Source organism: Sceloporus occidentalis, unplaced genomic scaffold (assembly GCF_023333645.1).
Source record: "Sceloporus occidentalis isolate IW3139 unplaced genomic scaffold, rSceOcc1.0.p SCAF_49, whole genome shotgun sequence".
Taxonomy (NCBI): Eukaryota; Metazoa; Chordata; class Lepidosauria; order Squamata; family Phrynosomatidae; genus Sceloporus; species Sceloporus occidentalis.
In genome coordinates, this window is record NW_028317029.1 from 2,061,003 (window position 1) to 2,084,681 (window position 23,679).

Below are 23,679 nucleotides of genomic sequence, written 5' to 3' on the forward strand. Positions count from 1 at the left end.
ATACAATAAGTAAAAAAATAATTTACTGACTGCCCACGGGATTTAACATTCGGAAGGAGACCCTGCCGAGACTAAAACTCATACATTATAGATTAAAAGAAGATTTAGCAATATAGCTTCGATATGGAAAATAAATAAATCAACAACCTTTGTCTGTTTGTGGAAATAAACTTTTCATATCCAACAGATAATGGCTAGTGTTTAAAGTGTCTTCCAGGGACAGAAAATTAAACAGGTGCTAGCTGTGCTCTGGCATCCAATTAAATCAGTAGTCATACTAAAACGTACAAAATATATTGTGTTGATCCAAAGTCTTATTTGCTTTTTTTGCCATAGAGTTTTTGTATTCCTCTGATGTCATCTTGAGACAAGCGGAACGTTCTTGGGTCTACATATCTATATGTAGGGTACATCAAAGCTCTTCGGTCATCTGAGTGAGAGAGTCCCAACGAATGACCAAATTCATGAGCAGCCACAAGAAACAAGTTGAATCCTGCAGTGAAACAAACATTTTTTTATAATAATAAAAAAATCCTCAGGCTTCATATTTCATGCCAGGATGATATTGTCATGAAAATGTACTTATAATGTAGTATAAGTTAAATCAGAACAGTACAAGACACAGCTCATTGCATACTAAATCAGAGAATTACTATACTATACAAATTACTATACATATTATAGTTATAGTTCTTTTTGTTTTTTAGATATTTAGTTTAAATATCAGAAGCTATAATCAATGTATCAGGGCAGCAGGGCTTACAATCGCTGCCTCAACCAATCAACAGTAGTGAGCAACTTAACAACAGGGCAGAGATAAGATAATAAGAAGGAAACGTCATGTAGACCCTGAGAATGTGGAGTTAAGATGTACAGAAAACATTGCTTTTTAAGGATTAATTGGGAAGAATGACTGGAATTGGGATGGACTGTGAGACATTTTCCGAAGGCATCACTTTTTTAGGGAGCCATGAAAAACAAGGCAAAGAAGTTGGCCCACTCACTCCAAATTATACTCTGCATCTTAGCTTCAGCTATGTTATGTATCCATTACCCAAGAATCAAGCTTCATATTTTATGTATGGGTGTTGGGGTGTTTTTTCATAGGCGACATGTCATTAAATACATTTGGGTTAATACATCAAAACCAAATCCTACTCAAATTATGAACAAGTGTCACTACAGCAACTCATGGAATGTTCTTACAAATGGTTCCATCCCATTGGTTGCTGTGGTTCTAAAACAACTAGAATAAAATTTTCTACATGACCCCCATTTTTATTTAACACTCCATAAACCATGAGGAGCCAGACTGTACTGTTATCTATTCTTTAAATAATGCAAAAATGTAGGACAGAAATGCACAATATGCAGTGAATTGTTGGCCCTAACATATAAGTAAATTTGGTGGCTGCCTAAGGATTTGAGCTGGTAGGGATGCCACCATGAGGTCCTTTCCTATGTAAACAAGTAAATCCATGAGGAACGCTAGAAACATCGTTCACCTAGAGATCTAGAACTACTTGATCCATCCTTGATTTTTTTTTTATTCAGTTCCTAGCACTAGCACTCACGTGTTATATGTACATTCCAAAATTACCAAGTAGATCATGAAAATGAATTACAGACAATTTACCTAAATTACTATTTGTCCATTTTTCAGCATCATCGAAGTGAGCATCACCGCCTATGCCAGTGCCTGGTGCAAATGCATGAGCCAGTGTATTACCGGGACCATCAAATGGATTGAAATCACCATGATCTAAAATCCAAAACAAGAAAAAGTAGCTAAATTCAAAAGGAACAGTGTTATATAAACATATAAAATGTTTTAATGTTTACTTCATTTACCTAACTGCATGTGTTTTTGATCAATGCAACAGCTTTTTGGTGTTCCAAAATTTACTTACTGCCCTTGGCGAATCTTATAAAAATATCGGCTTGACCACGTGTTAACATCCTGAATTTCAGGGGAGTTACATTACTCCAAACGTTGAATGCCATTCGAATTGCTTCATTTACCACCGTTTTGCTAAGATCAGGTGTGTAGTTCAGGATTCTGTTGAAAAAAAAACCAAGAAAAATAGCAAAAACTACCAAAAACGCAAGTAAAAGTATCAACATGATAAGGGAGAACTCATGTAGGTAGATTTTTGGAGGAGAAACAAAGCTAAAGGAAAAGAAGCTAGTAAGTGGCTTATGTTAAAAACTTTAGAAGTTAAAAAGTGCAAATATAACGAAGAGAGTCTGTTGTTAGCTTGAAGGTTGGTCCAATGTGAGACAGCAGGTCAAAGAAAACTGCAAAGACCCAATGTATTTGGTACAGTTAATCCAGGTACCTGTATGTCAAGGATGTTTTGGTCCACTTTGGAGTTCCAGGGAAGAATTTGTAATCTGCCACATCAGGCATTCCACATCTAGGGGTCTTCATCATATCCATGGTTTCTGTGTCTAATTGTCCTGTTATTTTTATCCGAAAGAATTTTTGCATTTCCTTAATTTTCTCTTCAAATGTGTTAACTCCTGATTTTAATATTGATGGATAGAATTTGTTCAGATAGTCCTGGTAAAAAAATTAAACAGATTCACATGTAATCATACTCACAAGTTGGATAATGCTTCATTTTATTTGTGTGATTTCATAAGGTAATTTTGCTAAATTTACATTATATGGCACAAATGACACATATTATTCTGATAATGTCATTAATATAAAACAATAGATATATGTTCCCTTAAAGGCATAGTACCATTCTGTCATTATTTTACCATGGTAAAGCTATATAGAGTAGCGAAAAGTATGAATATTTCAGTCAGTTCTCCATAACGCTAATTTTTTGTGTTCTGCCATAATAAACCAAGATTCTTTTAATTAAAAAATATATATTTTTGTATGAGCGCAAGGAAAAATTGGGTCTTTAGACATGGTTGATACCTTATTTTGGGTCAACATAGCAAAAGATGTCAAGTTACCTAATCTTCCCGAGCCTCAGAGGTCTATTCAGAAGAAGACACTTCTGAGGTCATAAAATATGAGCTATCAACTTTGACTAAAGACTTTCTTCCAAGCTTACTTTCAAACAAGTTTGAAAATAATATGTAATAAAACCCATGGAGCATTGCATTATATCAGAAATGTGTGTTCTTCCAGTCCTGTAACGTATCTAAAAATGAGATCATATCACCTACCTCTGCAAATTTCTGATCTGGAAGACTGATGTCCCCTTCAGCTTTAGGCTTCGGAAATGCCAAGCTATAGGACAATGACAAAAGGATTAAGGTGAATGCAGACAGCATTGTGCCAGGTCTCGTACCACTTGTTAAGACTACAACCTGAGTGTCAGATAGAAGCCTTTATATAGTAATTCTTTGTGTTGCAATATAAGTGAGTCATATTATTCAGTAATAAGTGATTTCATCCTTAACTTACTGCTTTTTGTGCACTGTAACACATTTATTCTTCTCTAATAAGATCCCACGCTTTTCATTTTCATTAAATGATTAATGTAAAGAAAAGTCCCCAAGATAAAAATAGATGTGAACAATACAATGTTTGACTTCCTTAATTACTTTTAGAGGGGAATTGCAAAAATCGTCCTGGTACGTGTAGATCGCTGGGTTTTCAAAACCTTCAATGACGATGGGTAGCCTTACATTATATTACGCATGCCTAATGTTTAGCATTGGTCTGCATTTTGGTTACCCTTAAAATGGACACATACAATGTACTTTTATAGTAATAAATAAAACAATACCAATAGTAATACCAATAGTAATACCAATAGTAATTTATTATGGAGGTATTTGTGTATATTCTTTGTTACAATGTAATGATTGTTCAGAAAATTTTTGCAAATTCAGAAATATTTTTTCTGCTGGATTTTATCAAGCTATGTGATTTTTCACACCATATATTAGACAAGAAAACAAACACTATATAATTATTCAGTTACTTTATTTGTCTTACATTGTTTAGTTTTTTAACATGTTTCAGTATACAACTCCCTTTTGGTAAACAGAACATCTTAAGAAGGACATTCCTTAAATCTCACAGGGTGAAAAATGATTAAATCCAAATAATCAATAGATTCTTACATTCCAGAATCATGTTAGAAATGATTTACTCAGCTTCCTTCATTTTCTGATAAAAAATTAACCAAACTAAATAGACTCTTAGAGCCATTTACATCACATAAATATTAATTAACCCATAAACCAACTTAACAACTTCATAATTTTTTCCAACTAAGTTTAACTTTTAATGTTGCAATTAATGTTAGGTAATTGAGGAAAAAACCTTAAGTGATAACATATATGTGTTGTGCCCAAACGTCTTATGAGACAGAGTTGAATTTAAGTTTGTAACGTGTTGGTGTGAAAGGGTTTGTGACAATATAAGAGAACTGCTACATTCCTCCCGAGCAGTAAGAAGCATCCAAAGACTACTAAACTCCCCTAGCCCCTCTTTTCCGAAAAGCAGCAGCCAATGGATAGCTGGAATGTTATTTGTTCCTTGCAAACAATTTACCTCTGTACAGAAAATCTTCAGCATAATTTGGGAATAGGAAACTCTGATTGGTCAAGTTGCCAAACTCTTTTTTTATTGGTCTGCTGTGTTCTCTTCCCCATGGTTGCCCCTTCAGTTCTGCTCCTATGTGTCGTCATTAGTTCCCCATCCCTCTTCTTCCCTTTTATTGATTCTCTCCCTGAAATCTTCATTTGACTGCTTAAAGTGTTAAAGAGACAGTCTAGTGCCCCATACAGCCTCACCCAGTTGCCTAGAACAGGGGTGTCCAACCTGCGGCCCTCCAGCTGCTGCAGGACTACATCTATCATTCAGCTAAGGGGCTGGCTAAGGTGTATGGGAGATGTAGTCCTGCAGCAGCTGGAGGGCCGCAGGTTGGACGCCCCTGGCCTAGAAGCTCAGGACCTTCCAGTCCACTGGAAACCAATGGTGCTCATCCAGCATGGAATCGACGGCCACACAAGGATCCATTCATATTACCCCTGGGAACTGTTGCATACGGCAACTGAGAAACAAAAGCTCAAGCTATAGGTAGTTCTTAATAATCTATTTTAAATTCCCTTAATTTGCTTTAGTCCACTTTTTCCATTTAATAGTTGATAAAATAGTGAATTGTAGCATCTAAATTCTAAATAAATGCCTTATCAGGTATTTGTCTAAAGCATCCCATTTTTAGGGGATACCATATCAGCCATTCTACACATGACTGTCCATGTTCCATCCAACGTGAATAAATCCCCTACACCACAAAAAAAAATTCTAGTCATCCACAAGCTTGTAAAAAATATCGCTCATGCCGTTCCTAAAATTCCTATAGATATGAGGACAGCATTTAATCATAACTCAAGGTATACTTCAGTTTATACAACCGGATGAACGGCAGACAGTGATGAGGACACACGACTATTACTCTAAGCACACTCCCAAGTTCTGTGGCTTTAGTTTCAAATAGCTTATGTAAGGATTGTTGGGATTGTTTGAGGCTCAACACATGACTTTCAGTCATAAATTCTTAGTCACTTAAATACCAGCACTGTTTTTCTTACTCATGTTAGTTTTAAACATTAACGTGTGAATTTGGCTGCTGCGTGCAAATAATTGGAATATGGGTGCATATATATATATATATATATATATATATATATATACTGTGTGTATACCTATATATAAAGCCATAATAATCTGACCACTTGCCTTTGGTGTGTAGGTATTGTGTAGGTCCCCCTTTTGCCGCCAGCATAGCCCTGGCCCGTCAAAGCATGGACTCAACTAGACCTCTGAAGATGTGCTGTGGTATCTGCACCAAGACGTTAGCAGCAGATCCTTTAAGTCCTGTAAGTTGCGAGGTGCGGCCTCCATGGATGCGTCCGGGTGCCGTGTGTTCTCCAGGTAACCGACGCACCCGACCATCCACGTGATATAAAAGAAAACGTGATTTATCAGCCCAAACAACCTTCTTCCATTGCTCTGTGTTCCAGTTCTTATCCTCACGTGCCCATTGTAGGTGCTTTCAGCAGTGGACAGGGGGTCAGCATAAAAACCCTGACTGGTCTGCAGCTACACAGCCCCATACACAACAAACTATGATGCTGTGTGTTCTGAGACCTTTCTATCAGAACCAGCATTACATTTTTCAGCAATTTGAGCTACAGTAGATTTGACCAGACGGGCTAGCCTTCCCCCCACATGTATCAATAAGCCTGCTGACATCGGTGGGCGGTCCCGCTGATATCAGTGGAGGTCCTGTTGATGTCTGGGGGCGTTGACGTCGGGAAATGGGCAGGGAGGGGGGCATGTCAAGACCCCACTCCTGCGACCCGGAGGATTCGGTTGTTGACCCAGAGAACCGGTGCTTTTCCAGGAGTTCTCTGGTTCAAACCCGGAGAGTTCCCAGGTATGCCCATGACCCTGTCGCTGATTCCTCACTTTTTCTTCTTTGGACCACTTTTGATGCCGTTTTGGAGATGTTCTGACCCTGTCGTCTCGCCATCACAATTTGGCCCATTTTCCCTGCTTCTAACACATGAACTTTGAGGACCAAATATTCACTTGCTGCCTAATATATCCCACCCACTGAGAGCTGCCATGATAACAAGATTATCAGTGTTATTCACTTCACCTGTCAGTGGTCAGAATGTTATGGCTGATGGGTGTATTTATATATCTTGCGAGGTAAGCACTTAAATAAAGGTTTTACATAATGCAATATTTTTGACAAATGCTTACTTGAAATCTATTTAATTGGTAAACAATAGAATGTCTTAGTCTCGACCATTAGAGAACCTTAGAGAAACCCTCACGTTTGAGTAGGGAGTGTCACCCAAATATTACTTGTCTAAAAGGGTGGCCTCCAAGTCTACACATAAACCTTATTGTTATTAGGGCCCTGGGAACCTAAATTTTTGGTTTGAATCTAGACTCTAAACCAAAAATGAAATTCATATCTTGAAACAAATGTCCACGTCAATGTCCTTTAATTGAAAATATAGCTGGTATAATACCCTGGTCTACTGGAATAACACTTTAGAACAATTAGTTTTGAAAACAATCGGCCAGATTCAGATAATTATATCTGCCATCAACAAGATTACATTGACCAAAATCTTCTCTTTGTAAATTTACCTTACTGCCCCATTACATCAAAGGTCCCTTCAAGAAGTGCATTTCTTATTTGGGCAAAAGAGAAGATAAGCAGCCTACTTTGCTACCTTTTTTGAAGTGGTACTACAATTGGCAAATTGCCACTCTGTTAACAAGGTCTGAAGTTACCCAAAATATATGTTGGCTTTCCTCCTTACCTTGTAAGATTAACCCTTAAGCTATTTCTTACATAGATGAATTTGTATTGGTGGTACAGATAATATTTCTTACAGTTGTTTAAACTGAAATGTCATTTTCTTAAGTTGGTTTTAATATGAAACCATTATAATTAGACCAACAATATTAAAATATTTATTATAAATTAGGAAACGGGTAATAAAAGAACTACATTTCCTTCTCTTGGCTGCTTGATGCTCAATTCTCCAAAGTTTTTCTCAACATCCAATCCAGGAACTTGATTTCACAACATTAACCACATCTTCCTTCTCTGTGTCGTATTTATAGGCTTTAGGGCCAGAAAAGAAGTAAATAAATCCTGTAATCAAGATATAAATACATAGGATTAGTGTCAGGGTCCATTCAGGCTGCAGAGCTGCTTTACTGTAGTTCCCCTGTCTCGCCACAGTTCCCCTGTCTCGCCACAGTTCCCCCTTTGCTGTAATCCATTCTTGGATTTCTTTATGCTCTGTTCTGTGCTTCTGACTCCTTGATTCCAGATCTTCTGTTTGCTTCAGCTCTGTTTCCTTTATAAGGTGTGGCCCACCAGTTTGTTATGTTTGTCTCAATCAGCAGTCTAAAGGTATGTCCTTCTTGGTTTTGTGTTTAGATTCAATGTTAAGTATCAGTTTATTCATAATTCAGTAGGCAGGGATTAGTGCTAGGACCCACCGAATTTTGGAGTACTTTGGCGTAGTGGTGGGCTAAGCATACTATGGCCATATGATGTGACGGAATCTCCTATTGTTATCACATAGTCCTAGGCTAGTTCCTGGATTTATGTTTGTCTGTCTCTTATGTAACTTTGCCCTCTTTTCCTTGAATCATCTGATAATTTTGGTACCTCTCTCCCTACATCCCAGTTAAGATGTCCTATCCTTGCTTAAAGGAGAAGCATCTAAGGATCTCACTCCATCCCTTGTGGTCCTTGTTCCCTGTCCTTTGTTGTGTCCTGTATTATGTATGTCTTGTCTGGTTATGTTTCCTGCTTGGTCTCCCTGTCCCTTGCTCGCTCTGTCCCCCTTGCTCGCTCTGTTTCAGCTGTTACTCCCAACCTGCAGAATCCTGCACAATATTCTAGTGCTATGTCTTATGCCTGCTCCAGGGTGCCTGCAGGATATCCCTCTAGACTGTAAGTTCGTTTGACCAGGGCCCTCCTCACCTGTTAGTCAATTTGTTATGTTACATACTACTTGTTATGTCCTGTCTACCCATTGTACAGCACTACAGAATTTGATGGCGCTATATAAAACAATAAATAATAAAGTTCTGCTTTGTTCTGGACAACATCTGCTGCTATGACCTTACCCAGTGCCATCTAACCTTCTGAGGATAGTGGCTACAGAAGTACGTTGGGGGTCTTTCGGTTGCTGCAATGGGTCAGGCCCTCATTGATTTTTGTCCTCTCTGGGATGGTCAGGGGAAATAAAAGGATCTCGCAAACAGGCCCATACACTCCACTATCTACAAAAGTGAGGCAGAAGGGGCAGCAGGACAGTGCCTGAAAATCAGTACTGTCGTTGGAAAACAATGTTCTTATTGAAACTTATGTCCCCAGTTCATTAAATTAGGTAAATTATAATTCAAAGCTTTAATGCCACTAGCAGTATTCACCATAGTAAAATAATCATACAGATCTCTACCAACCTCTTTATTTAATTGAATACTAACCTTTAAAAACAACACTAATTGTTAGGTACTTACTGTTGACTTCTACTGCTGCATCTATCTTTCCTTCTACGCCAGAAAACTCATCATCAATGCTTTTTGGGTAATCGCTTTCCATTATTCTGTTTGCTTCATCAAAGCTACAAGGACATAGTTTGTTACTACAGCATCCAAAAATACACACAATTTCAAAATGTAAAATGTGTTTGCAGTAAGTAACTGAAGTAGGAGTTTAGAGGGGACTGAGATTAGCACGTTGTTATGTGAGACCATTATGAATATTTAAAATATACTTAAGCCAATGCCTAATAAAGTAATTAATAAGACAGATCAATCATTTCAATAGTTTTGTGAGGTTTGAGAATTTTAAACTATAAACTCTTCTTGTCGATTTCTGTGCTCCATTGTTGGCATTGAAGGTTTGGAGAATATCATCCACCAGTGTTGATCTTTGGAACATTGGCTCCTGAGCACTATGGTTCACAACCTGTCCTGGATGACCTGTCTAACCTCCAGCTCTTGTTTGATTGGGACTAGACTTTTCATTTTATAAATGTCATTTTAATTTGTTAGGGCAACCATCGATTGCAGTATAGTTGCGGTTTTAAGGCATAGTCTTCTGCAATAAAAGCTATACTGGCACTTCATAAGCCATGCATAATTAAATTGATGAGGTGACTGCAGAAATCTCGCTCATTTACTAACGTGTTGTACAACGCTAACTAAGCACTGCAGAAGAAGCTCAATGGGGATGACCCTTCATAATACAGTACATGGTGAAATCAGTCTCAGCTGAAACTGCAACCCTCCCGCAACCTCCCCATTTAGTGAATAATTGAATCAATTTACCTTTCTTGGCTTCTTTTTTAATTTGTGATATTTTTTTTCTGATGGGTTATTTTTGAATAGGTTTCTGGTTTTTACTCTAGTCCTTTACATCCTTCTTTGATATTGATTCTTTTCTTAATATATTTCTCAGTTGCCTACATTTTACTCACTTGGACTTTTTTAACCAGATCTCTGACTAATCCTCTGAAATTGGATGGTCCCGTGATTTTGTGTATTATGTAACTAACTAAACGTGTGGTCTGTTGGAGTGAGTGGTTACGACTCAGGCGTCTAAACTTCCTGTCCTTATATATATATATATATATATATATATTCATAAAAACATATCTTATATCATACCACTACTTGAATACATTTATTTTTCATCATAATGTATGTACATAATAGTTAGATACTTGCATTAATCCCCATACCCATCCCCTTCTTGGTATATTTGGTTTCATTAGCCTAACCACTAACTTCCGTTGATACCACCACCTACACAGACATGTGACGTGAACCTCCCCATTGTCTAATATTCAGACAAAGATAAATGTTTTTTGTTTTTTCCTACAAACAGTTTTACGAAATACATTTTCACCTGTCCAGGCCTCTCAACATTTTAAATAGTCAGGAAGGCACTTGTCACAGGGTCTTGTTAAATATGTGTTTAGGTAGTGGTCTTTATTAACCCATTTTAAGTGACTTTGCAACCTACAACGTTGTGATATACAACAGAGTAAGGAGTTTAGAGGGAAAAAAATATGTTTTTAAAAAAATACAATTTATAAAGATATGTATACATTTTATTCAGCTATTGTGTCTTCATTCATTCCTACGAAATATTTTGAGCTCCTAAAAATCAGTTGACATCAGGGTCTTAGGAATTAAGTGTGAGAAGGAAGAATGGTAAGTATAATGAAATGTAACCTGAGAATGAAGTACACCAGGCTCTCAGTTCCAAGAAACACAACAGTCAGATGTTGACTCATAAGAATGTATATTTGGTATTGATACTTAGTATATTAAATTACCTGTAATAATCTTCACCGACAAAGAAAAGTGTCTTCCTTGAGTTTTTTAAGTGGACCGCGGCATCTATTTTCTGTACATTACTAGGAAACCCAAAGTCATAGATTGCTCGTGGGGGCCCCTGTATTTGGAGTCCTCTTGTTGTCCAGTAATGAGGGCCTGTAAAGGTATTGGTTAAACCTCACAACCACAATTAGACTCCAAGGTTGATATCGGTTGAGCTATGGCACCCAAGGTCTGCCTAAGAACATTGGTGGTTTAATATATTATACTTAGGTATTAGATATGAATAGATTGATATGGGACTAATACAAATGGGGAAAAACTCTTAACAAATTCTTAAATTGGTTTTACCTTTAAAAAAATATGCTGTTCCTTTCTCAGAAATCTCATACGCAGCATCCACATTTGACATTAGCTGCGGGAACGAACTTGCTATAGAGCTGGGCCTAACACTTGCCACCTGCGTATGTCTTCTCCAGAAGGACCTGCGTGGGTAGAAAGAGAAGCGAAGAACCAATCAGAAGCAAAACTCAGTTAAGTATATGGTGAGTTCTGTTGTGGTTTAACAGAACTCATCCAATGAGGTAAAATCCAATGAGTTTAAAGAGAAGATGGTCATTCTAGTAGGATAAAAAAAAACTTTATGTATTCTATAGCTAGAATAGGTTTAAAGGTCTGGGACTATTTCACCCCAGCAAAGTTTTTTGTTCTGTGACATGGTGACACATTATTATTCTTTGCATCCTAACAACCACCAATTCTGTGGAGACTCTGACTGGTAAATAGATAAGCATAATTTCTAATTCATACATATTGAAGGTTCTAATCTGTCCACAAAGCTATAGTTTTATTGCATCTATAAGATCAGGTGTGCACCACTGCAGTGTTTGAGGACTACGAACAGGGCAGAAAGTCTGTGCATCCCTGCCTAAAAACAGGTAGTTTAAATTAAATTGAGTTGCAGATGCTTAAGATGGGATATCCGAAAATTGTCGCCTGTTTGTGTTCCTTGATTGGGTATGCATGGAAAAATAATAAGCAAAATTCTGCCAGTGCCATTTGTGCTAATTTCCATATTCTGTGTAATATTTGACTTTATTCCATTTTGTGAACAGTATAAATCTTTAAAACATGTATTTGAGTTGATAATATTGAATTCTGTTGATCTATATAATTGTGAGCTTTCTAAACAAGCTGATCCTAAGACTTTTGAAATATTAAATATTAATAACCATCGTGCAGATTCTATGTAGTGACTCACCGAACAAGTAAAGCCATTGTCTCTAATACTGATCCCCATTGTGACCCTTAGAATCTGCCCCTTCACCGTGAGACACCGAGAATAGGGCAAAATCCCTGAGACTCCAGGTCTAACCCTGAGAGTACTAAGGTATGTATATTACTTTTGAATGGCCTGAGGTCCAGATAAGGCCATTTTACAAATGGGGCATTTTAAATCTGGCTAACATGGAACTTTTTGGTCTACATCCATGTAGTATAAAAGACAAAGGCAGAGACGGGCTACAAAATGTAGGAAACTTCCCCTGGAGTTTTAAAAAAAATTTTTTATAGCTCTATCCAAATTTTTAGATCAATCAATAATAAACCTTTGTTTACCTATCTTTGAAGAATAAAAGTTCATTTCCTAAACCAGTGACAGCATCAAATGACATGTTTGGATCACAGTAATTTGGATTAAACGAAGGTTGCTGTGGTATTGTCGGTTTCCCGTTTTCAAGTGTCTTGGTTCCTAAGAAAGTGATAATTAATCAAAGAAATATAACTTGAATTTAGAAACATTTAAAACAGATACTAGACTTTGAAGTCACCCTTTCCACAAAATATCTGCTGTCGGTGAAAAGTTACATATAAGCATAGAATCTGACGCCAAATAAAAACCATTTAGCCCATCTAGTCTGCTCATTATTATTGATGTAAAGTTTCAAACCTTAATCAGCCTTTGGCCTTGTGTTAGATTCAGGATAACCATATGCATATTCCATGTATACTTAAATTTTCTCGCCTGTACTATTTCAGCTTTACCTCTCAGTAAAGTAAATTATCCCCAGATTACATCTAGCCTGCAGATCTTCTAGTTTTAGATGATGACCAATTGTCTTTAAATAAACTTCCCTCCTGTACTTTGGTCAATTCCAAATTGTTCAATAACATAATAATTCAAACCCATGTATTAACAACCTAAACAAGCTGTACAAGACATAATCACTATACCATACAAAGCCTGAATCCCTTTCACATCATCTTTGGGCAGACGAAAACCGTAGGGATGTTGGTATTTGTAGGTTGGATACATCAAAGCAGACGGATCACTAGAATGTCCAAGTCCTAAAGCATGGCCAAACTCATGAGCAGCAACAGTAAATAAATTGAACCCTGGAATGTGATAGAAGAAGACAAAAAGCATGAATTTAAATGGCTCAAAAGTGTACCTGACTCAGAATACAATACATATTCAACTTACCATTTGATCCAGTTGTCCATCTTTCTGCATTGTCAAAATGAGTATCACCCCCTAGTCCTTCGCCTGGTGCAAATGCATGAGCCAAGGTACCACGTGGTCCATCAAATGGATATGAATCCCCATGATCTAAAGAAAACCAAAAATTCTGGAATATTCCTAATTTTATATTGGGAGGCAACAATGAGCAAAAAAATCTAAAAAACTAAATTTTAATAATGATAGTTAAAACATCAAATCAATATATGTAGAGAATGAGACCCTTGAAGAACCTGGGTCATTATAGCTTCTTTAGATTGAGTTAGTGATTTGAAGCAGAGCGAGTCCCCCTAAAGGTCAATACTACACATAGTACTACCAACTAGTATGAATGAATCCTGAGCGCTTAGTTTCCCTGTTCTTCGAGGGTGTCATTCACTTCCATTATTGATTTGATGTTTTAACTATGATTATTAAAATTACGTTTTTTAGATTTTTTTAGTTTTTTTCTGATCTGTTAGTCAGGGATTTAGTTCCCACTACTAGTCCTCTAATGGAATCTCTATAAATGGGGAAGGTGGTATTTGTATGTGTGGGGAGATGAAGGCGAAAGAGAGAAAGAAAGAAAGAAAGAAAGAGACCTTGCCCTTGGAGCCATGCGTATGTGTACCCTTTTACATTCAGTTAGGGTATAAGTTCTTTACTATATAGAGATGATTTATGAATTTAAGGAATCCTATTGGCGCAGTCATAGGATACACTAGCATTCCACAAAAGACCCTCTTATAGCTACATTCAGGCCCAGACTGGCCATCGGGCAAACCGGGCGTTTGCCTGGTGGGCCGGGCCGGATTGAGTTAAGGGCTGATGGAGCTACAGCTCCAGGCCACTACCTTAAAATAGGCCCAGTCAGGACCGAACTGACTGGGCCTATGCGGCCTCTACGGCCGCATTAACGCAGGGCATAAGGGGCACCTGCCCCTTAAGCCCGCCGCAACTGCGACCGGGTCCGCCACTCTAAGGGGTCGGGAAGCCCCCACCAGGGCAGGCCTTACAGGTGTGCGGCCGCACAGGGTTTAAATTAAAACATCGGGGTTTTTTTTTACTTTATTTAACATCCTCCATGTTAAATAAAGTTTTTGTTAACTTTATTTAACATGGAGGATGTTAAAAAACATGGTGGGGGCCCCTGGTGGGGGCTTCCTGACCCCTTAGAGTGGCGGAGCCGTGGCGGATTTTAATGTAAGCCCTGTGCGGCCGCAGACCACTAAGGCCGGCCCTGGTGGGGGCTTCCCGACCCCTTAGAGTGGCGGACCCGGTCGCAGTTGCGGCAGGCTTAAGGGGCAGGTGCCCCTTATGCCCTGCGTTAATGCGGCCGTAGAGGCCGCATAGGCCCAGTCATTCCGGTCCTGCCGCGGGCCGGCCGCAGTTGCTGCTTGCTCCGGCAACAAGGTAAGTAGGGTGAGGGAGGGGGGTGCAGTGAGAAGGGGCAGAGGGGGGTTATATAGTGAGAAATGGGGAGAGGGGATAGATAGTGAGAGGGGGTACATAGCGAAAAGGGGTACATAGTGAAAAGGGGGAACATAGTGAGAAGGGGCAGATAAGATGGGGAGAGGGGGTAGTGTGAATGCGTATGAGAATGAATGAATAAATGTGTGGATGAATTGTGTGAATGCGTATGACAATTAATGAATTCATGTGTGGATGAATTGCTTGAATGATTTGTGAGACTGCATTATGTGTTAATGATTTGTGTGAATGAGTAAATGCAAAGATGGTACATGAAGCGTGGGCTTTAACAATAAATAAATAAATAAATATTGGCTGCTCGGGCTTAAATGCCCGGGCCTATTTTTTGTCCCAGTCCGGGCCTGGCTACATTACGTGTTTAAGAACATATGTTCCTAGCACTCAAGTTGCATTCAAGTCTAAAGTGTGTTGAACAGAATAAAAGTACCGGTATAACAATGATTCCTTACAGCAACAAATAAAAAATGCAGTAACTATATGAGGGGTTGATAAAATGCAGGGAATGGTAAATGAAGAGGAAAATATGCCATTTGCCATACTCAAAATAATACCTCCAGATTCAAAGGATATAATGATGTCAGCTTCTCCTTGACTTGCTTTGACAAAGTTTAAAGGGGCAGCGTCGCTCCATGCTTTCAGACCCATATCCACAGCTCTATCAACATCTTGTTTACTGAGGCTTGATGTGTATTTGGAAATCCTGTGACAGAGAACGCAAGCAAATGGAAATGCAAACACAGAATGTGCCATCAAAAGAACCAGCCATCTGGGCATTCATATTCTAAAAATCAAAATCATCATTATCGACTTCAGGCCTTTGTCTTGAAGACATGTATCCTCAATCATTTCTGTAAAAAATATTTATTTTCTGACATTTTTGACATTATCATCCACACTATCATCAGAGCACATAAACATATTAAATGGGCAGTCAGGGACCAGTAGAGTGTAACGTTCTCCCTTCGTTGTATGGACTTGGTTAAACTTGTGCCATTCATTTTTCGTTTCCAGCCACTAGTGGCCGCCCTTGCCATTCAGAACCACTCAGACCAATTATCAGGTCCAGCTGCAGTTGATCTCATGATCAAGACAGCCTTTATAAACCTGCCCAGCCCTGCAGTCTGGGCCTTGACATTGAAGTTGGAGGATTACCTGTTTGGTTCCTGCTTGGGTTTCTGCCTGGGTTTCTGCCGTGTTCCAGTACCTGCCGTGTTCCAGTACCTGCCGTGTTCCAGTACCTGCCGTGTTCCAGTACCTGCCGTGTTCCAGTACCTGCCGTGTTCCAGTACCTGCCGTGTTCCAGTACCTGCCGTGTTCCAGAGTTGCGGCCAGCGCCCCACTAAGTGGACTCCCAAGTCGAGTACCCTGTAAGTGGGCAACCAGCCTGTGCCTGCACCTGTGCCGTGTTCCTGAGTTGCGGCCAGTGCCCCACTAAGTGGACTCCCAAGTTGAGTGCCCTGCAAGTGGGCAACCTGCCGTGTGCCCTGCAAGTGGCCAGCGCCCCACTAAGAGGACTCCCAAGTTGAGTGCCCTGCAAGTGGGCAACCTGCCGTGTGCCCTGCAAGTGGGCAACCTGCCGTGTGCCCTGCAAGTGGGCAACCTGCCGTGTGCCCTGCAAGTGGGCAACCTGCCGTGTGCCCTGCAAGTGGGCAACCTGCCGTGTTCCTGAGTTCCTGTACCCGAGCGACCTGCCTGTACCCGAATTACCAGCCTGTACCCGAATTACCAGCCTGTACCCGAATTACCAGCCTGTGCCTGCACCTGTGCCGTGTTCCTGAGTTGCGGCCAGTGCCCCACTAAGTGGACTCCCAAGTCGAGTACCCTGCAAGTGGGCAACCTGCCGTGTGCCCTGGAAGAGGGCTTCTAGTCGTGTGCCCAGCAAGAGGGCTTCTAGCCGTGCTGTGTGCCCTGGAAGAGGGCTTCTAGTCGTGTGCCCTGCAAGAGGGCTTCCTGCCGTGTGTTGCCCCAACCCGAGGGCTTCCTGCCGTGTGTTGCCCCAACCCGAGGGCTTCCTGCCGTGTGTTGCCCCAACCCGAGGGCTTCCTGCCGTGTGTTGCCCCAACCCGAGGGCTTCCTGCCGTGTGTTGCCCCAACCCGAGGGCTTCCTGCCGTGTGTTGCCCCAACCCGAGGGCTTCCTGCCGTGTGTTGCCCCAACCCGAGGGCTTCCTGCCGTGTGTTGCCCCATCCCGAGGGCTTCCTGCCGTGTGTTGCCCCATCCCGAGGGCTTCCTGCCGTGTGTTGCCCCATCCCGTGGGCTTCCTGCCGTGTGTTGCCCCATCCCGTGGGCTTCCTGCCGTGTGTTGCCCCATCCCGTGGGCTTCCTGCCGTGTGTTGCCCCATCCCGTGGGCTTCCTGCCGTGTGTTGCCCCATCCCGTGGGCTTCCTGCCGTGTGTTGCCCCATCCCGTGGGCTTTCAGCCAAGAGACTTTCATTGCATATATATTGTTGTTCATCTACAATACAACTCTTAATCCGCATCTCCTGTCTGTGGTTTATTTCCGACGCCTGTCTGTACCGTCCCCAAGCCATCATGCATCGTGGGGTACAGACAGAGCCGCCTTCGTATCCCCTGCATCTGGGCTCCTTATCAACCTGTGTCCTCGGTTCGTGACATAGAGCAAACTAAGTTGCCCCTGATTGAGCCCTTTTGGTCGGTGACAGAAGCTCCTCCAGCTGAGTGTTTACAGAACACTTTTGTTTTACATTCGAGCTCTGGATCCCATTATGTACTTTAATGTGGGGTATGCCTATACCTGACAAGTGCCCAAGGGAGATAACCACCTCCACCACACGATGGGCTGATAAATAACATTTACATATATTAAGCAATTAAGTTATTAAACAATCACAAAAAGCAAAATCTGTATACCTTGTGCATAAAAACTGCACATAATTATCAGTTACCTGTAAGTCAAAGTGCTCTTTTTCCACTTTGGCTCTCCTGGAAACAGATGATAATTTGCCACGTCAGGTAGTCCACATCGAGGCCTTTTCATCACAGTGATGGTAGAGTAATCCAATTTGCCGGTTACTTGGAGCCCAAAGAACGTTTGCATTTTTTTAATCTTCCTTGACATAGACGTGTCATCAGATATTATTTCAGCCACATGCCACCGTCCTTTCTTACTGTAATATTTATCAAGATACTCCTGCGAATGACATGGGGATTGTCATAAACGTTCTTTATAGCCATTGACAAAAACTACTATAGGCAGTGAGTATTGTAACCTTTTAAGACCTGAAAAGCCACCTCTTTACATTTACATCGTTTTTGACACTACAAATAAACGTCGGACGGGAAAATATAATGAATATATTTCCATCCTTGTGAAAAGTATAACTTGTCAGGAGATAAAAGTCACCTGTATTTAAGCAGTGACTTAAACTGTGGTATACCAGCAAAAAAAAGATCATTTGAGATGCTCATATAAAATCAAATCTTAGTAGGACATGAAGAAACCAGTTCCAGACTATGTGACGCTACAAATTTGGTCATTCACCCTGAGGTTGGGGTATTAACCAGCAGATCTGTGGGTGACAACCCGTTCAATGGATTCCTCTGTGATTATGAATGGACCAAGAGGAGAATAAAGTAACATTCTGGAATACCAAATGTTACTATGCCTTGGGAAGAAGAACTAGGAAAACTGCATAAATATCTTGTATATTGCAGTGTTTTATATAGAATCCTCAACTCACCCATCAAGTTTCAGTCTTAAAATACTATCTATATATGGCTGGTATTAGTTGTACATTTTGTTATATAAATACAAACAACGCTGTCTGAAAACCTGAAATTACACAAATAATTCAATATAATTGGTTAAACACCATATGTTTAATATTGGAACACTAACTTGAAAATCCCGAAAAGGTCACTATAAAGTAAAAAAAAAAATTGCAAACCATAATTGTGATATGATAAATCAAATTAAATTTCATGATATACTAATATTAACAAGATAGTTGATTTAAAGAAGAGTTTCTCCACATGCGTTATTTGTAATATTCTATCCAGGTTTTAGAGATTATTAAATTGTTATGCAATTAGGATATCAGAAAAATGATAATTTGTAGTATTCATGAGATTGCATATTCCAGAATTACATTACTAAAGAATTTTAAACACTATAGAGATTTGGACATAATTTTTTTTAATTGCTTGATTTACAATGTTTAAAATGTTATTTTTTTGTTAACCACATTTCTGCAAGCCAGTATTCTGCATTGATTTTTTAAAAAAAAAACACAATTAATATGAAAGCTCGTAAAATAAATACAGACCTTTGCAATATGTATATCCTTCCATTTAGAAGATTTCTTATGTGTGTGCATTGATGATGCAGCTAAACAAAAAATTAAATTAATTTGCCAATAAATTATAATCCAAAAAAGAATCAACATCTTCATATTCAAACTCGCAGATAAATGAAGCCACAACTGGCCCAAGTTAGATATGGCATCAAAAAAACAAACATAGAAAAAAAATACATGGCTCTTTTATACCAGAGACATGTTTATTACAAGGTGATTCATGTCTCAAAATCTAAACTAATTACAGAGCTCAGAGAAAGGTAAAGTAATAATTTTACACTAGGTAAAATAATATGCTTTCTCTCGGGACGTGATAATATTATGCAGTGAGAACTCTTCTAGGCAATGGTTTACCCTGTTATTTCCAAAGAAATGAAATAGTTAGCACGTACCTGTACACATTTGAGATGCTCAGAATGTATTTTGTTTTAGACGCAGGGTTTTATTTACTAAACTGTGAGCCACTGATGGTCTCAAATAAAAAAAAATTTAAAACATTTTCTTGCTAATTAACCTACATTAAGAGTAGTCCCGTTTAATGCGATACTCCTGCAAGAAACGATGAGCTTGTTCCAGGTAGAGTATTGAAATTATATGATTTTTTAAAAAATATATCTTATAATTTTACTGGGGAATAAGTTAGATGATTTTACATGAGAAATGATGAGGTCAGCACTTCTTAGTGCATATGTTTAATTCCCTACAAGCACTCATAATGATTTGTGGCCTTTCGGCTATCACTAAGTGTAGTACGTGTGAGAGAGAGAGGTAAAGCCTTCTTCTGGCCTTAAGGTTAAGGCGACGAGGAGGCTGAAGTTCTTTGGAGTTTCCAGAGAATGGTCCAATCTTTGTGCGCTTTGCAGGCGCGTGATTAACAGGATACACTTTATCAGAAAAGGCTACAGGATTCCGAGACTGGGAAAAAGACTGGGAAAAGACTGATAGAGAGTGATAGAGAATATGATAGATACATTTAAAATTCATAAAGAGGAAATTTCAACGCAATAAGTCATAGGTAAGAGAGTCAGAGGTTTAGATGTAATGTAAGGACATTATTTCTTCACTGAAACAAAAGTGGGACATTAATGCAGTGAGGACATTTAAAAACAACACCAAAGACCAAGTAAGGTTGAAGACAAGTAGAATTTGCAGGGCCCCCGTTACTTTAAGGAAAGGGAAGCTCCCTCACACTTATGGTCTAAGAGGTCTGAGAGAAGCAGAAAGTTGGGAAATGACATCATATCTCAGTTCTTAGATCTGGTGAAAGCATTAGTGTGAGGGATGGCGGTAAGAAGAAGGGTAATAAACCTACCTGGGATCTTCCCATGGCTGGCCTCAGAGAGCTCTCCCACTCCTACTTATTATAGGCGGCAGAAAGGGGGACACTTTAAAGTACTGCTCTCATGACTAGAGACTAAACACACTGACCAAGAGGTCTTCTAATCAGCTCTAATTTCCAGGGCCTCCAGGCATAATATGGAGAACTCCCAGTTATGATGAAAAGGAAAATGTGCCAAATAATCTAAACCTACTGGATAAGACTACTACTTATTTCATTGTTATGAAATTATTTGAATCCCATGTTAATTTATTTCAGTTTTGAGACTTCTTCCCTTCGTTTACATTTCATATGCCTAACACCGAACTCTGAATTGAGATTTCGTCTTTATTTTCCAAGATGTTTATTGCTCATATAGTTTTACTGGTTGTTTAATACCTGCCTATTAAAGGCAGAGATACAGTAATTGCATACTGTGCCTGAGTTCCTAAAAACACTCAGAAACTGCTGATAGGAAATTTGCTAAAACGTTATAATTATGTCAGCTGGATTGTGCCGAAACATGACGTTTAACAAAATGTAAAACCATTTAACCATTTAATTGCAACAGATTTTAGGAAATGTTGTAGAGCCGTCTGCAAAGGGTTAATTCATTAATTAATGTTAACATTAATTATACACACTTTCGTTGTGTAGTTCAGTTTAAATAATACATGGTCACTTTTTATAGAATAAACTTTTTAAGACCATAAGGACAATAAGCGGCGCAGTTGAAATGGAAACACTGAAATGGAAACATTTTTGCATATGCATTGCAGCTCATCAAAATTTTGGTCTAACCTCTATTAGACACGACTAAAGTAAGTGTAAACACCATACAAGAAACAATAAAACACACTGCACGTGCAAAGTCAATCAAAAATAAACAGCTCAAATACGGTTTCTTAAAAAAATAAACAATAAACTTAAATAAACCTAAAGACCCATTCGGCTCATCTACTCTACCCATTTTCCTGATGTAAAGACTCAGACCTTAATTAGTCCTACATTACAAATAACTACACATCCAGGTGGAAGAAGTGAGGAGGAAATAATGTCTTCTTATAAATAGGAACAACATAAGTGACATATAATGTTTAACTGAAGTTAGTTTCTACTCCACTAGGTGGCACAAATGTATCAATGTATATTGAAGTCAATGGGTCGAAACCACGGCCCTCCTGATAACGATGGGGTCACAAACGTAACCTTTGAAGCCGCCCATGCTGTATATTTGGTCCCTCAGTATTTCATAGCATGAGGCCACATGTATCCGGCAGGTGGCTGCACGTGTGCCATTTATCGACACTTGGCCATAAAGTAGCCGAGCCGGTTTTCCTTCCCAATGTGGCCCTGCTTGTGTGAGTGCCTGCCTGTGAGTTGTGTAAGTGTATGTGAGAAGTGTGAAGTTTTGCGTGAGTGCACGTCTGGGAGTGTTGTGGGTTGCATTCTTGTATGAGTGACCATGAGCCCTGTGATTTGTTTCCATTTTATTAATTTATTTTTTATTGGGAAAAATGTGTGGCCCTCAATAGGTTGTCGGTGGATCCAAATTGCGTTTGTCTCCCTTGCTCAAGACGAGATGATTCACAGAGGAAGTTATTGTGGGTTGACTCTTCCCAGGAAGTATTTATCCTCCGTGTGTGTATTTAAGGAGCATAATCTTATATACAATTTACACAGTGTGACCTAACACGCAGTAAGAATATCCCCAGCCTAATCGTGTCACTTATCAGAAGTCATAAATAGCAATGAGCTTCCGAATACTCAGACACATAACCCCAGGTCAGAAACTTGTTTCTTTGATAATTATTATTAACTCAGCGAGATAGTCGTGCCAGGTACAATTGCCTTTAATCTTCCGCCCCTAAAGTGCTTTCGATGTCTGATACTGCTAACGATGTTAGTACATATTAATAGAGACTTTCTGATAGGGATTACCCTGACTCTTAACCATTTAATTTAATAGCCCACTCGAAATATTCCAGAACTCTTACGTTCTCCCGGCATGGCCTTTACTAAACGGTTTTATGTGAGTTTCTGGCTAGCTGTATCTGCGAGGGGGGACAGTTCATATTTCCCTGTGGTTGGCTAAAAATTTGTACTAAATGACTGATCAAAAATAAATACATTTTAACTTTTAATGTATTATTTAAAAGTGTGTGTGTGTGGGGGGGGGCAGTCTAGAAGGACCATCAGTTATAAGAAGGGTTCAAAGAAAATTAATAAAAAATGAGGCAGAAAGGAAAACCTACTTGGAACATATAATAGTCGCCAAACGGCAGAATGAGAATTGTTCCTGTTTACCTTAAACTGTCTGCCTAAATCTCCTGGATAGTTTTCCCTAAGAGAGGCTGCCAGCATTGGGGATATCAGACCTTATAATATATAGTGAAATAAACTATTTTGTACTAGTGAGACGTTAATTGATCAGAAAGAACATAACTACACACACACATTGTGCACAGAAAGGAGTCCCTGTGTATGACCCGGCTTTGTCTGACTACCTTCCTGATCTCCATACTCCTGACTCCGGCTCGTCTGACTACCCGCTTTAGTTCCTGCCCCGGCTTGTCTTTTTTAGTATTCACTACTGGATCATGATTTGGCTTTGTTCGCTTGGTAAAGGCGTTTTGCACTATACGTTTTGTGTCCATCTAGTTCCTAGTCCCTAGCACCAAAAGTATGTGTTGGAAGGGCTGCACATCAGGCCCGGACTGGCCATTGGGCGAATGTGAAAAAGTCCAGCACGCCAGAGCCCAGTCACACCTCCCGCATTACTTTATCCCGTTCTTTAACTTACAGCCTTGGCCTCAACGTTCGTGGGAGCTGCTGCAAAATTACCTTTGCGGACAGTGTAAAGAAAAAATTCTCATTGTGCTGCTGGTACGTTTTAAAAAAATGATTTTCTATAGAAATATATTTTGGAAGGGCTTCACATAACACATACCATGCTGAAGTAGCCGATATTAATTGTGTTTGTCATTTTTAAAGCTGTATCCAAAGCTATGCATAAGCTTTAAAAGAAACACTTCAGTAGTATAAAACTTAACAATTTGTACTTACAGAACAAGAGATGATGAGGGACCTGCTCAAAACAGCTTACAATCTAGAGCAGTGATGGCACGCGTAGCCATTTGGGGTGACACGCGCAGGATTTCATGCGATTCATCCTCGGCTCCTGC

The 23,679-nt window shown here is 39.4% G+C and overlaps 2 protein-coding genes across 2 annotated transcripts; both read right to left on the reverse strand.

Annotated features, from left to right (window-relative positions):
- Positions 1 to 314: 314 nt before the first annotated feature.
- LOC149288819 (matrilysin-like) lies at positions 315 to 3,668 on the reverse strand. The gene is made up of 6 exons (XM_089491167.1): positions 3,655 to 3,668; positions 3,190 to 3,253; positions 2,340 to 2,563; positions 1,911 to 2,059; positions 1,637 to 1,762; positions 315 to 493 (listed from the first exon to the last, which is right to left on the reverse strand). Exons 1-6 carry the CDS (start codon positions 3,666 to 3,668, stop codon positions 315 to 317), a joined length of 756 nt encoding a protein of 251 aa, XP_089347293.1.
- A 3,892-nt stretch (positions 3,669 to 7,560) lies between these two features.
- LOC149288820 (matrix metalloproteinase-20-like) lies at positions 7,561 to 23,151 on the reverse strand. The gene is made up of 11 exons (XM_089491168.1): positions 23,019 to 23,151; positions 19,147 to 19,208; positions 17,767 to 18,011; positions 15,413 to 15,561; positions 13,356 to 13,481; positions 13,106 to 13,267; positions 12,491 to 12,623; positions 11,225 to 11,358; positions 10,873 to 11,029; positions 9,047 to 9,150; positions 7,561 to 7,661 (listed from the first exon to the last, which is right to left on the reverse strand). Exons 1-11 carry the CDS (start codon positions 23,149 to 23,151, stop codon positions 7,561 to 7,563), a joined length of 1,506 nt encoding a protein of 501 aa, XP_089347294.1.
- Between the last annotated feature and the right edge of the window lie 528 nt (positions 23,152 to 23,679).